This window comes from Ailuropoda melanoleuca, chromosome 1 (assembly GCF_002007445.2).
Source record: "Ailuropoda melanoleuca isolate Jingjing chromosome 1, ASM200744v2, whole genome shotgun sequence".
Classification (NCBI taxonomy): domain Eukaryota; kingdom Metazoa; phylum Chordata; class Mammalia; order Carnivora; family Ursidae; genus Ailuropoda; species Ailuropoda melanoleuca.
The window spans coordinates 63586166-63601993 of record NC_048218.1 but is presented as its reverse complement, the minus strand read 5'-3'; the positions used below and the strand labels follow the sequence as shown (position 1 = coordinate 63601993).

Below are 15828 nucleotides of genomic sequence, written 5' to 3'. Positions count from 1 at the left end.
ATTGTTCAGAGAAAACCTCAGGACTCTTAAGTACATGCAAGTTTAGCACTTCATCCCAAATGGTCTCATGAAATTATGCCCAGTGTTTGAATCCAAAGATGCTTACCTAAGCAAGTAACTTCTCTGAAACTTAGCTTCTTTTTCTTTAAATAGAAAAAATATATGTTACTAATAAACTCTGTAAGTATTCTCCCTTTTAATTACTTAAATTGTTTCTTTTTTTCTATTCTCTTTTTTTCCCCTTGAAAATCTTGTTTACTTTATTGTTCTTTTCAAAGAACTATTTTTTTGATTGGTTGATCTCTATTGTCTCTTTATTTTTGCTTATAATTTTTCCTTATTCTTTCTCTAAACCTTAGGTTGGTCAGCTAGATATAGAATCTTCCTTCTTTTCTATGATATATGTTTAAGGCTAAATCATGTTAAATATACCTCAGAGGAAGATCAATGATATCTATCAATTATTGGATGCTTATTACACACCAAGTGTGGTGCTAGGCACTTCATATGTAATATAATTCTTACCACAAGCTGTGATAGAGGCATTTGTATGAATTCAATTTTAGAAAAGGAAAACTGAGGTTGAAAAAAGTTAATTTTACTGAAAGTCAAAGTGCTTCAGAAAAATGGTGGCTCTGGGGTTCAAACCTAAGTCTGCCATCTATAGTGCCCTTCTAGTTTGCCTCTAGCTTAGCTGACTGGCCTGCTGTGTTGGGCTGAGCCATATAATTTTCATATTGAGTAGGGAACATGTTACCTTCTGTTATGGACTGAATGTGTCCCCTCCAAACTCATATGTTGAAATCCTAATCTTCAATGTGACAGTATTTGGAGGTGGGGGCCTTTGGGCGGAAATTAGATCATGGAGAGCTCAAGAATGGGACTATTTATGAAAAGGCTCCCAGAGCTCTCTCTCTTTCTTTCTCTCTTTCATGCTGTTATGTGAGGACACAACAAGAAATTAGCACTCTGCAACCCAGAAGAGGGCTCTCATCAGAACCCAAACATGCTGGCATTGGGCCTTGGACTTCCAGTATCCAGATCTGTGAGAAAAAAAAATATCTGTTATCTTTGTATTTTGTTATAGCAGCCTGAACTGACTAAAACACCTACATCTCAACAATATGCCGCTTGCCTTAGAAAACGGTCTAAACCAAGTCGTAGCGTCCAGAGATTTTCCATCATGTTTGGAGTCTGGCGGATAATGAGATACTCAAGACACTGTTGAACCAAAGAAACACTCTTGCTTTGCTCTTGCAGGTGAGGTGATACAGGAGAGGAATGTCTATGTGTCCTTGTCCTTTTGGGTTGTCATTGATGTAACCAAGTCTGTGCACACCATCAAAATGTGCAATGTAGATGTGATCTTTGTAAATTGGTCCCACCTTAGGAAAGAATGAGATGAGATCCTGAAATATATTTATTTAGCAATTCATGCTCAAAAGATTGTATAACATATAATAAAAATTACACTTAAGGACACCTATGAATCACTTTAATGACCATTTTATTAACCTGAGAGCTACAGGTACGTGTAAGGTCCCCTTAATCATAAAAGAAGTCTTTCCATGGAGGATTCTGAGTTTATTAAAAATAAAATTTTACATTGTACATAGTGATTAAATGTAAGCAGAAAGGGAAGAGTAGAAAAGCAAATGAAGTGAAAATGAGGAGAGAGAATTGGGGAAGGAGGCAATGGGGAAATGCAAAAAGAAGACAGGAGCACAAATTTACCCCACTAGGCCTGCATCTGCTACCCTACACTAAAGCAGCTGACCATAAGCAAATCTTCACTCATTTTTCCCCATGCGTTGCTGTTGATTTGGGGAAGATTTTGTCTAAATAAGAAAAGGGGCAGGGTTGAGAGTATCGAAGAAAAAACAAAGTAATATCTGGAGATGACCTCAGAATCTATGAGGGCTGATTTAAAAACTGTACACTCCAAGACTCAAATGGTAGGCCCAGAGAGCTTGTTTCGGTGTGATCTGACTCCCTGCCCTCATTCCTACCAAACCAATCAGGAGGTTGTCCCACTAGGGCTCCTTTGGATAACTTTTCCTCAACAGAGTACTCACCTCTTTCCCCATCTAATCAAAGGCTATTTCTACTCCAAAAATCACACCCTTAGGATTCCCAGTTTCACTGCTTATCCCTTTTCCTCATAGTGTCTGCTTGGTATTTACTACATAAGCAATTAACAGTATTGCCATATGAGAAGTGGGAGAACAGCCTATTTATAAATTTGGAAGTTATAGGTTTGTGTACTATCATATTCTAGTAATTTAGTCTCTTTCAGGCATTCGCAGTTTAGTTTTACCACCTTTACATTTTTTTTTTAAAGATTTTATTTATTTATTTGACAGAGAGAGAGACAGCCAGCGAGAGAGGGAACACAAGCAGGGGGAGTGCGAGAGGAAGAAGCAGGAAGCCCAACTCGGGCAAAATCCCAGGACCGTGGGATCAGGCCCTGAGCTGAAGGCAGAGACTTAAGGACTGAGCTACCCAGGCGCCCTAGTTTTACTACCTTTAAATTGACTTTCTGATGTTTTAACCTAGACGTTTGAGGTTATTTTAACTTTGCTTCAATCCCCATTCATAAGCAAGCTATTTCTACTAACTAGTTCTTTGGGACACTGTGGAGAAATAGATCTTTTTCAGGGTTTTTTTTTTTTGTTGATTTAAGCCTTTTATTAAAACTTTCTCATGGAAACCACCTGAATTCAAGTCTGTAGCTCCCCAAATTAAACCAGGATTACACCAGGGGTTCTCAATTCCAGCAACATTTTAGGAACACTTGGGGAGCTTTTAAGACATACCAGTGCCCTGCGTCTGTCCCAGACCAATGACATTGGAGTCTCTAGGAGAACAAGAGTAGAGTAGTTGTAAATCTCCCCAGGGGATTCTCAGGTGCAGGCACTGCACTTGTTTAGTTTAGAACCACTGAACTTCAAACAGAAAATCCTCTTAATTAACATCTTCTTTATTCTGAGCACATTAGCTCCAATTAGCGCCACTTGCATCCCATTTCTGATCTTCTGAACCCTTTTCCGGTTCTTTTATACAAATCACCTCCATTCATGTGAGAAGCACAGAATTTCTTCAGTTTGGGATTAGATGACTTTGTTTTAGTCAATTCACAAATGTAGTTTGAATAAATTTTATTTTTCTATATAACATCTGCAATTTCAATGGAAAAATCACTTTATTATTTGTACAAACTTACTAAATCAGATGACATATTTGAATGTGCATCTATTGTTATTTGAGTTTCTTCTGCTTCTGTTTTCAGCAATATTAGGCTGAACACGAAACCACTTCTAGTACAGCACGCTTTTCTTAAAATTCTGGATGTTATGTACCAAATACATTTAAAAGAATTAATGACTGAATTGGTAAAAATCAAAGAATTCCTTGTAGGACAGAAATGTCAAATAATCGAACATTCTAAGAGTAGGTGAAACACTAGAACCAAAGTTTTCCATAGTGATGTCTGCTGATCCCGGGTGGTCTACAGTGTGGATTTTAATGGATTATGTATTCTGGGGGATAGGAGTCTGTGACTTCCAATAGGTGAGAGGTAAGATCTAAAAAATATAAAGCCAAAACCCAAGAAGGGCAGCACTCTGTAAGTAAAGCAGAGAAATATCTGATCAGCAGATATCTGGCTCTGGGTGTCTAAAATCATTTTACTACTTCTCTAGCTTTAAAAAATATTGACCCAGAGATTCAGCTTAAAGTGGCCCAGAATTGGTACGTCTCTCAGGTAACTGGAAGAAATACATCCAGATATTTTCCTTCTGGAAGATTTTATTTATTTATTTATTTATTTATTTATTTATTTATTTATTTATTTATTAAGTAAACGCTTATTTTTAAGTAAACACAGTGGAGCTCAAACTCATGACTGGGAGATCAAGAGTCACATGTTCTACCAACTGTGCCAGCCAGACACCCCCTCTGGAAGATTTTAACTCAGACCTTGAAGAATTACCACAAATAAAATCCCAAGGAACACAAACTCAGACACAATTAAAAGATGGGAAATACTTCTGGTATATTAGCATTAATTATTACAATACCTGTTAGCATAACAGAATTTTAAAATATTTTTGAAAAGTAGCTTTCTTTTCTCTATTTTTCTGAGTTTTTTTTTTAAATTAGAAACAGATGTTGAATGTTTGAAATAAATTGTAAATTTGAAAATATTCTCTAGGCTTTTTGCTGAGATGACATAAACTATTCCTTGCATTTCCTTCCTAATTATTCCCCTCATTTGATCATAGTTCACATAATAAAAAATAGTGTGAGATTTGTGAGAGGTTTTTTTTTTTTGTTTATTATTTTCCCTTAAAATGCTGGATTCACATTGGAAGCAATATTAGAACGCTTAAATATCACTTTCTTTGAATAGTAGTTATTACGCGGAGGGCACTGTTTTTTTTTTAATAATAATAATTTTTATTATGTTAGTCACCATACAGTACATCCCTAGTTTTTGTTGTAAAGTTCCGTGATTCATTACTTGCGTATAACACCCAGATGGAGGGCGCTGTTCTAAACACTCTACACATATTGACTTATTTAGTGCTTATAATAACCAAATAGTTTATTATTATTATCCCTATCGTATACACACAAATAAGGAAGTACAAAGCAAGTAGCCCAAAATCATATAGCTACTAAGTCTTCAAACGTCGACTGTTGGCTCCAGAATTTCACTCTTGACCTCTATGGTATACTGCATCTCAGGAAGTTCTTCCAGGACTACAATGTAAATGAGGAGTCCCTCCACTTCTTTGATAGCACTGTTCATTTCTGCCTGAACATTCGTACAATTTGAAATTATTAATTTGTTTAATGTCTGTCTCCTTCTCTATCTAGGCTCTTTCTCTTTGAGAGCAGAAATCATTTCATGCCATTTCCCCGCCATTTACCCAGATGGCTAGTACACAGAAGGTTCTCAACAAATGGTTGAGTGAATGAATGCAGGGAACTTGCATAAAAGAGAACGAGGAAAAATGCTTCCTTCATGGAGTAATGTCTCCATCTTGTGAAATTTTAGAATATTGCCATTAAAAACACTTTAAGTAAGATAGGTTTTCGCAGAATTGATTCTCAAATGCTGTGTCCCAGATTTGTACTATATGTACTTGCACACATAAATATGTAATAATTTTTTTTGGTATCAATAGGTTAAGAAGAGTTACATCCCTGAGCTACCTATTACGGGCAACTCATTTTATGAAGTTAGCAAATCTTGCTATTCAAACAAGAAATGGACAAAAATGCTTAGGCCAGGCTGATTATAAATGCAGGTTACACATCCAGGGTCGTTCCTTCCGCCCTCCGCCCCTTGACCCAGGTGCAACTCGGCTTCTCTGACGCTAATCTACAAATGAGGTAAAAAGCTGGAGGTCTAAGACACCACCAACGGAGCCGCTCCTTCCCCACGCTTCTATGGTTCTCAGGTTACTCTCACCACCGAGAACTCTATGGTTCCGGGGCGGGCTGGGAGGCCTGAGTTTGAAAGCTGTGGCGGGAAGATGGTGGCTGCACCTGTCACCAGGCCCGGTTTCTCCGGAGCGGGAGGACGCTGGGACTGTGGCTTTCCCTGAATCCCCGAGAAGAGTTCGCGATGAATGTCCTGCGCTGGAGTGGGAAACGGCGGCGTTCAGTATCAGGCTCGGACTCCTTCTCGGGAAGCGGCGTTGACGGCTGTGACAGCCCCCTGCTCCCCTCGGGGCCCGTGCTGAGCCCGCCCCCGGGCCTGGGACGCTGCTTGAAGGACCGCGGCCGCCCGCCGGCCGCAGCTGCAGGTACTTGCAGGCACTCGGTGGGGGGGGCGCGGGGGAGGTGGGCAGCTCAGCCCAGCCACGTGTGGGGAGTGGAGTTTCAGCACAGAGCTTGCGTGTTTGCACAGCCCACTAGATTTCTACTCCCCTTCTCAGTTTGTGACTCTGGCCTAGTGTGGCAGGTCACTTTCTGTTAGGATATGGCCGTGCAGATTGGGCGACAGCCTGGTAATAATATTCAGGTGGTTTGTGGGTCTTTCGACCTTTACAGAAACAACTTCGTAGTTGGCCAAATCTAATCACCTGTCTGGGGCTCTCCTTACAGATCCTTATATTGGAAGTGCTTTATGTCAGGATATGCTTTATAAGCTTCAGCCCAACACCTAGGAGTTCCAAAACACAGTGGAAGACTAACTACTGAAGTCATATGTTAGAATTAGTTTCAACTATTAATTACTTTTTTCTTTCCTGAAAGGAGAATGCAAGCAGACAATTCCTGACGATCAAATAGACAAGTTGCTGTTGGCAAACTGGGGACTTCCTGTAGCGGTTCTGGAGAAATATCACAGTTTTGGTGTAAAAAAGATGTTTGAATGGCAGGCAGAGTGCCTTTTGCTTGGACAAGTCCTGGAAGGAAAGAATTTAGTCTATTCAGGTATTCAAATTTGTGCACATTAATTTCTGTACCACTTTAAAGACATGAATATAAAGGATACCCTTGAGGTAGTTATGAAGTAGTTTAAAAGATAGTAGTTATGAGGTAGTTTAAAAAGTGAATGAACAGAGCTTTATAACTAGAGAAAGTCTTAAAATATGAAAAGTGGAGTCTCATCATAAACATTTAAATCATGCAAATTCCATTATATTGGTGAGGGTGGGGAGTGAAAAAGCAGACGATTTAAAGAGAGCTATTCTGCTTGCCTTTCCTCCTAACAAACGTGTCCCAGGCCGAGAGTGCAAAGGAAATGTGAATCTGCTCTTCCCCTGGTTGATCTCAGTTGCTTTACAGTGTGTGAACTTTATACATTATGTATTTATAACTTGACCTTCTTGTACAGGGTTGTATACACAAAACCATATGTAATTTACCATATAGAAGCCTTATATAAGCTTTCAGGGCAACTCTGACGTTCATACTTTTTAACCTTTTTACTTACTGACTTTAGAACTTACATTTGATAAGATGCACTTTCTTTGTATCAGTTTTTTCTGAAGTTGTGAGTCATCCAGATTTTTCATTATGGCTTCAGCAGATAGACAGTTATGATTAGGTATGATAAGTTCAGGCTGTGGAGTCAGATTGGTTGGGTTTGAAAACTGTAACAGATAATGCCTGTGGTAATTAATAGAGCATGAGAGAATGCTTGGAACAGTTGTTGGCATATGGAAAGTACACAATAAATGCTAACTGGTGGCAGTGGTAGAATGGCCTGACCATTTCAACTGCTTAAACCAAAACTTGAATGTCATTCGTATTTCTGGTCACCAGCTTACATCAATTAATCACGAAGTCCAGCGTGTATTATCTCAAATATCTTGTGTGTGTGGTTTTTTTAAAGATTGATTTATTTATGAGAGAGGGCACATGAGACAACCAGCGCGCGGGGAGGTGCAGAAGAAGAGGGAGAGGGGGAGAGAAGCAGACTCCTCCTTGAGTGTGGAGCCTGACGGGGGCTCAGTCTCACGACCTTGAGATCATGACCTGAGTGGGAATCAAGAGTCACATGCCCCACCGACTGAGCCACCCTAATATCTTGATTCTGATTACTCTCTGTTTTTAGGTACACTACCTAGTTTATTATCCTCTTCCTTGTAGATTATGTTCACTACCATCTTCTAGATTATGCAATGGCCTTGTAACTAGTTTATATTTTCTCTCTGGTTTTGTTCTGCCCCTGCATGCAAAGTGGTCTTTATGAAGTACAAATGTGATCTTGCCACTCCTTTTCATAAAACTCACTAGTCACTCTACATTGCTTTCAGGATAAATTCAAAATTCCTTACATGGTGGGATTATAAAATTCTTTTTCATGTGACATGTTCATATCTCTTCTCTTACTCCTCCTGTTTTGCTTCAGGCTTACTGAATTACTGTCCTCTGAACTTTCCAGGCTTTCCTCTAGGCCTTTGCACATGCTATTTCTTTTGCTTGGCATTCTTTCCTCTTCTGTTCTCTTCTCAAAAGTTGTGTTTCCTTTCCATAAACTTCATTATAGCCCTTCTCTCTCAATTTCTATCATGGTTTGCGCCACAATATGTTAAACTTGTTTGTCGCCTTCCTCAAAGCAGGGCTTTTAATCATTCAGTACTTAAAGGATCATTAGACACAAGCTAGGGACTCAATATTCATCATTTATTGTTCATAAAAGGATTTAATAATTCTGTGTTTTCGGTGTGAGGCTATCTAGAGCGCTGGTTTGAAGTCAGGGACATTAAGCAAATACAGTTTTCAGATGCTAGTAGGGGCCTTAATGATAGGCTAGTCTAAGGCTCTGTAATTACCGGATATGGTTTAAAACATTTATTAATTCAGGGGCGCCTGGGTGGCACAGTGGTTAAGCGTCTGCCTTCGGCTCAGGGCGTGATCCCAGCGTTATGGGATCGAGCCCCACATCAGGCTCCTCCGCTATGAGCCTGCTTCTTCCTCTCCCACTCCCCCTGCCCGTGTTCCCTCTCTTGCTGGTTGTCTCTATCTCTGTCAAATAAATAAAAAATCTTAAAAAAAAAAAAAGTACTTTCTCAACCTCCCTTTAAAAAAAAAAAACAAAAAAACCCACATTTATTAATTCAGTATGTCAAATATTACTTCTCTTTGTGATAATCTTGTGGAATAACATGTTTTAGCTCCTACGAGCGCTGGGAAGACTCTTGTTGCTGAATTACTTATGTTGAAGCGAGTTTTGGAAATGCGGAAGAAAGCTTTGTTTATTTTGCCCTTTGTCTCTGTGGCTAAAGAGAAGAAATACTATCTTCAGGTAATGTTCTTATACTAAGAACATTATTGTGATAAGACCTATTATTGGCAGCTGTGTTAAAAGTTTCTTTTATTGCATCTCAAAGTAGCTTTAAAAGTTGACCATTTGTGAAGAGAAACTTTTTTATTGCATAAAGGAGAAAGGGTCGTCAAATCAAAAGAGTAATTGAAAATTGTGTTAAAATTTATGAACTTTTTCTTAGGAAGTAAACAGAATACTTTAATTAGTATATAAACATATAAATTAAAAAACAACATTTTAACTGAATAGTAGGATTAGAGTTAAGCATGGAAAGGAAAGAGCATTTAAGGAAACATCCTATCCTAACTGAGGGCCATTTGGGAGTAGTTAGGGGAAGAAGAAGAGCCATTGGTGCTTGGGTAAAGCTTCAGGCCTGTGATCTGTTCTTCTGCAAAAATGAGTAACAACATTTTTCATTTGTATGATACTAACTGGTTTTTAAGGCATTTTTATAAATACAATGTTTCATTAAATAGAATACTTTTACTGTTGTGATTTTTGCAGTGAAAAAATGTGTTGGAATGCCAAGACTATTATACTGGTAATCCAAAAAATCTGGGTTCTAGTCCCAGTTTTGCCATTAACTATGTCTTCAGGCCAGGCACATAATCTCCTGGACCTCAGTATTTTCATTGGTAAAATGAGGATTTTAACCCTAATACTATGGGTTAACTCAATAACACGCAGAAACATTTTATTGAATGAACAGCTCTAAAGTTCTATGGTTCTATAAATCTTTTTAACAGTTATTTCAGAGGCCAAATAGCCAACAAAGCTGGTCCTACATGGTCACATCCTCTCAACTTAGACCAAAGTAACAAAATGATGAAAGGATCCTTTTTATTGAGAAGGTATGTTAGTTACAAGTTAAACTACCAAAAAAAAAAAAAAAAAATTAACATCAAGGCCCCACTGCATTTGACTTTTGAAAAATTCTATTGTATAAAAAACTGTGGGATAATGAGATTTTTTTCATGAAGTATTAAATTGTTTCTTAAAGTGTTACATTTGCTTTTTAAAAAGAGCTAGTTTCTTGTATGTTTATTGGATTAAAAATTTAGTGCTTAAGGTAGATTTTTCCCAATTTTAATTTCTATAAGTAACTCTTAGAACTGCTTTATTAATGTAATCGTTAAAATGGCATACTTCTATTTGACTATGTCTTAGCAGAAAATCTCTATTCTGAGTTTTGTCAGTTCTAAACTTCATATTTTTAGCATGTGATTCTATAAAAAAAAAAAAGAAAAGAAAAGAAAGAAAGAAAGAAAAAAAAAGAAAAAACACAGTGTGTCCTGGCCAGGAACAACCAACAGTAATCTAATAAATATCTTGGATACTTATGTCTGGTTCTACCCCAGAATACAATCTACAATTCATCGATTTCAAGTATTTTTACTTGTATTTTTCCTCTTTACTCAATTCAGAGTCTGTTTCAGGAAGTAGGAATAAATGTGGACGGTTATATGGGCAGTGCCTCTCCAAGAGGGCATTTCACTTCCTTGGATATTGCTGTCTGCACAATTGAAAGAGCCAATGGTCTGATCAATCGCCTCATAGAGGAAAATAAGATGGATCTATTAGGTAAGAAAAGTAGGAAATAAGCAAATATTTTCTGTTGCTATTTTTTGATGGAGGGGAGCTGTTATGATTTCTATATGTCCCATTTTTTTTCTTACTGTCTGTCATCTACTTATGAAGTTGAGAATTGGCATCTGTAATGTTAGGAACTTTGTGTTTAAAAAAAAAAAAAAGTTTTGTGTCCTGCTTGCTATTATTGGCTATTTCCCAGTATGTTTGCATTTTACAAAACACAGAGGATATCCTTGAGCCCTCAAGTCATTTCTCATTGCTTCTTTTCTGTCTAAACTTTACAGGGAATGGAAAGAAGCATGCTGGGGCTGGTTCTGCCATATCTGCAGTTAGTGTGTATGTGTATTCATTATCCTTTTCTGGTGCTAGGATATCTAGATTTGGCCTTTACTCAGAGGTTACCATTTAGCAGGGAAATGGTATGGAGCTATAGAAGCTGAGACTGTATTTGAGTGTGGGACTCTGGGAAGGTTTTCTACATTAATGCTTTTTTTTTTTTTTTTTAAACCACTTAGGAGAGTCTATGTAGAGGTAGCAACAGGAAGAGAATGGTTGTAGCATCAGCAGAAGCAGCAAGAATATCATTTAGCTACTCACTGAGATCCTGGTGAACTCAGATGGTAAAGTTGGGTAGGGTAGGAATGGGGAATGAAATCAAAGATTAATAAGACATGGCTCTGCTCTATAAAGCTTAGAGAAATCACATTCATCAGTTTGTATCAGAATTGTCTTATTACTTGTGACCCCATTGCATTTTAAATATCTCTAGGATTGCAATAGAATCTTATTAAATATGATACCCAATATACCTAGCACAGTGCCTGACACAGATTTTTTTTTGAATGACTGAGTGAATAAACTCTGAAATAACTTATCACGCCGTATGGTTTTTGAGATAGCTTACTGAAAAGGAAAAGAAACATCATGTGCCATTAGGAAATGGGTCTGACGAATGCATAAAGAAGATGTGCTCCATATATATAATGGAATATTTCTTAGCCATCAGAAAGGGTGAATACCCACCATTTGCATCGACGTGGATGGAACTGGAGGGTATTATGCTAAGTGAAATAAGTCAGGCAGAGAAAGACTATCATATGGTTTCACCTATATGTGGAACATAAGGAATAGCATGGAGGACATTAGGAGAAGGGAAAAATGAAGAGGGGGAAAACAGAGGGGGAGATGAACCATGAGAGACTATGGACTTTGGGAAACAAACTGAGGGTTTCAGAGGGGAGAGGAGGGTGGGGGGGGTGGGCTAGGCCGGTGATGGGTATTAAGGAGGGCATGTATTACAATGAGCACTGGGTGTTACAGGCAAACAATGAATCATGGAACACTACATCAAAAACTAATGAAGTACTGTATGGTGACTAACATAACATAATAATAAAAAAAAAAGGAAATGGGTCTGAAAGATCTTGATTTAGGTGGCGAGGATTTGTCGGGGGGATACTAGTGCCTGTGAAAAACCTGATCTTATGACTATGTTTAAAGGAGGCATTGGTTGGTACTAAATTTTCAGTAATTCTTGAGCATTACTCCAAGTGCACAGACTGGTTTGATTCTCCAAGTAGTGGAGAAGGGGATTCTGGTATACAAAACATTTCTGTTTTGTAGTAGGGTAACTCACTAGCCTATCATCATCAAACAAAAGCATCCCTTAAAATCATTTCTTTCTTCTTGATCTGATTTTGTTTTTCTAAGCAACTTTCCAACATCAATATGGTTGGTTGCCCTGGCTGTTTTCCCCCATGGAAAAGTTAATACACTGAGTAACTGTCCTAGATGAATTTGATATCTCATTGTACATATATTTCTACAAGGTTGCCAATAAAGAAGTGTGAGTAATGAGAGGCAGTTTCCTCTGAGTTAACTAATCATTGATTTTTGGATCCAGAATACATTATAGTAGGACCACTTATGATGTCTGAAGTGTCTTGAGAAAGGATTGTCCATTAGGTGAAATCTGATTTTTGTTTTATGGTTAGAAATTTCTATCACCTGCAATATATTATAGTAATGACAGTTACTTACTATATAACAAAGTCTTTTAAAATTTTTCTTGAAATTGTGAAATTTTGTAAAACCTAGTTCTGGACAATCTCTTTAGGAATGGTGGTTGTGGATGAATTGCATATGCTGGGAGACTCTCACCGAGGGTATCTGCTGGAACTTTTGCTCACTAAGATTTGCTATATTACACACAAGTCAGCATCTTGGTGAGTACCTGAAATAACTGAGTTCCTGAGATTCTAAGCAGTGTCGAGAAAGTGTTTGCAAAAGTATATAGTAAGTATGAATTAAATAAATTAAAGGAGAGTAGTAATACCTATTTAGAACAAACTCATGTACAGCAGTTCATTTTTGTTCCAAAAGAAGTACTTAAGACTGAGTGATTTTAGATGATTTTGTAAACATTTTAAAATTTCTGATTGTTCACCACTTTTATGATAAAACTTTAAAAATCCAGTTTTTGTATTTGTCAATTATACATCATTTTATTTAAGCAGTCAAGGCTAATTTTGAAAAATAGCATTTCTTCATCCCCCCTTCCCAGAGGCAACTACTTCCAACTCTTACAGATATAAAAAAAAAATTATTTACAGTGTTATCTCTAAATGTAGCCACTTGTTTTTAGTTTTACACATTATATATTGACTATTTACTATGAAAGATGAAGATCTAGCTCTTCTTTAAAATCTTTACTCACCCAACCCAATCTCCTCCCCCCTGACCCCACAGTCTCTCTGTCCTCTCATCATCTTCCCATTCTCCAAATACTGTTATGTCATAATTTTGTTCAGATCAATATTTAGTGTTACACTGTTATAACTATGTAAATGCCTTTGCCAACTGAGTCATGTAGTATATTATGATTACTTTTACCTTCTAAATAACTTTTTGTTTTCTCTGAAATTAATAAATATCTTTTTTGTTTGATGGCTTGGTTTTCTATTTCCTTTTCACTGATTGATTCCCAGCCTCTTTCCCACTTATGTAAATCTCCATCCAATATGTTCTAACACATTTGCTATTTTACCAAATTCATCTTCTTGAAGTTTCTCCAAAAGCCTTCTGAGTTGTTCCAGTCTGGATAGGTGGGTAAACTATATATGTGCTGCATAGTACTTATTTTAGGATCTTTCTTTGTCATTCATTCCAGTTGCTTTTTGCTTGAGTCAGAGTCCCCATTTTTTGGATAACATATGTTTTTTTTCTTGATTTACTTCCTCATTTTGGTGGGGACATCTTCCATTAAGTTCCAGTTTATTTTAGTGTACAGTCTATTCATATGATTTTTTTGAAAGTTTGCATGTCTGAAAATGCCTTACAGTTATTCATAGATTGTCCAGATATAGACGTCAAGATTTTAAATATTTTTCCTTTAGAGTTTTTATGACATTACTTCATTCTCCTGTTACTTTTGAGAAATCCAATGCCATGTTTATCCTTTCTTCTTTGTATAAAATTTTTAAATTCCCTCTGTGAGTTTTTAGGGACTCCTTTTCTTCCTCAGTGTTGTGAAATTTCACACTGATGTGTCTTGGTGTTCCATTTTCGTTCATTGTGCTGGATGCTCAATAGATTCTTTCAATCTGGGAGCTCTTATGTTTCAGTTTAGGGAGATTTAACAACTCTTTTTCAGTATACTAGAAAATATGGAGATAATTGTCTATATACCAAATCAGCAGGGATATAGAAGATATGACTAATGCAATTAGCAAATTTGGTCTAATGGATGTATGCAGAAGAATTACCAAATAAAGGCAGAATATATGTTCTTTTCAGTGTATGTAGTAAAACTTCCCTATATGCTGGGCCATAAAAAAATATATTTTAAAGGATTTAAGTAGTTTAAAATATATTCTCTGAGAAATGGATTTATGTCCCCTGGAAATTGGGAAATACATTTTTACCCATTTTTGGGTCAAAAAAGTAATCACAGTGGAAAATGGAAGATAGTTTGAATTGAAAGTATATCTCCTAACGAAACTTGTGAAATGCAGCTAAAATTTAAAGGGGAATTGGTAGTATAAGATGCATGTATTACTGAAGAAGAGAGACTGAAAAATTAATGTGTTATTCATTTCAAGAACTTCGAATAGTAAAGTAATGCCACAGAAAGTAGAAGGAAAGAAATAATAAAGACAAGAGCAAAAATTAATAAAAGAGGAAAGTCATTATCCAGAACATTCAAACAATTCTACAAATCAAGAAGAAAAAACCCAATATATCAAAGGGCAAGCACCTTCAACAGGCATTTATAAGATGGTATCCAAATGGTCCATAAACATGAAATGATACTTAATCTCATTAGTAATCAAAGCAATGTAAACTACTTCAAAGAGATATTACCACACACTCTCCAAAACGGCTAACATTATAAAGATTGGCAATACTAAGTAGCGACAAGATGTGGAACAATAAAATACACATGGATCATGGAGATACTTTAGTACGATCTCTTTGGAAAACAGTTTGACATCAATAAAATTGAAGATGATGTATAACCCAGTAATTTTACTTCTAGGTATATACCTTAAAAATGTATGGGTGTATGTACCCAAGGACATGACCAAGAATATTGTTAGCAGCACTATTTGAAACTAATACTATGAATCTTTGAACATCATTTTCATTTGTTTTCCTCAGCCAGGCAGATTTAGCCGATCCTCTATCTAATGCTGTGCAGATCGTTGGCATGAGCGCTACTCTTCCTAATTTGGAGACTGTAGCTTCCTGGTTGAATGCTGAGCTCTACCACACCAACTTTCGTCCTGTACCACTGTTAGAGTCAGTAAAAATTGGAAATTCTATCTATGACTCTTCAATGAAGCTTGTCAGAGAATTTCAACCCAATCTACAAGTAAAGGTAAGTCAGTATTTTTTATATCACTACTCCCAGTACTTTGTGTTTGAGTGCATTTTCTAGAAGTTAACATTTTTTTGAGATATATAAATTAGGATTGCAAAGTAGTTGAATGTGCTTTACATATCCATTAGAAGGATTATTAATATTAAGCTAATGGCTTCATCTTAATTGGTGGTGATGGTGAGAGAGGAAAAATAGTTGTGCCTTCAATTTAAATGATTATCATTTCCAATAAGTGTAATAAAAGATAACATAAATAATAAAAAATAACTAATTTTGTAGATTTTTCTTTTTAACTGGGAAAAGATTTTCTTATGGCTTAGTTTGACTAAGCAGTAACGTAGAAAATTAAATTTTGTTAAGTAGTAGTTATATAGTAAAAGGGAAAACACATCATTTTTGGAGTCAGACCTACCTCTGATACATAATAGAGTTGCTTGATATGGCTGACATTACTTGAATCACAAAACCTCTCTGAATATACTATCTTCATCTCTAGAGTGGGATGTAATACTTACTCTAGGAATGAAGGATGGTTTTAAAAAATTGTCTGGCATCTAAGAAGTGCTTG

The 15828-nt window shown here is 36.7% G+C and overlaps 1 protein-coding gene across 7 annotated transcripts in view; it reads left to right on the top strand.

The window, feature by feature from the left end:
- The first annotated feature begins 1087 nt into the window (after positions 1-1087).
- POLQ (DNA polymerase theta) overlaps positions 1088-15828 on the top strand; it is a 124532-nt gene continuing 109791 nt past the window's right edge. For 6 of the 7 annotated variants that reach the window (XR_004624951.1, XM_034659247.1, XM_034659236.1 and 3 more), the window contains exons 1-7: positions 1088-1260; positions 5193-5816; positions 6268-6447; positions 8637-8767; positions 10213-10369; positions 12495-12603; positions 15038-15257. Coding sequence is in view for 6 of the 7 variants with exons in the window: in XM_034659247.1 (XP_034515138.1) it covers positions 5636-5816; positions 6268-6447; positions 8637-8767; positions 10213-10369; positions 12495-12603; positions 15038-15257 (978 nt within the window). In the remaining variant the exon portion in view is untranslated. Of the gene's footprint in view, positions 1261-5192; positions 5817-6267; positions 6448-8631; positions 8768-9534; positions 9640-10212; positions 10370-12494; positions 12604-15037; positions 15258-15828 lie in introns of those variants that run through there. The other variant, XM_034659252.1, reaches the window with a different exon arrangement.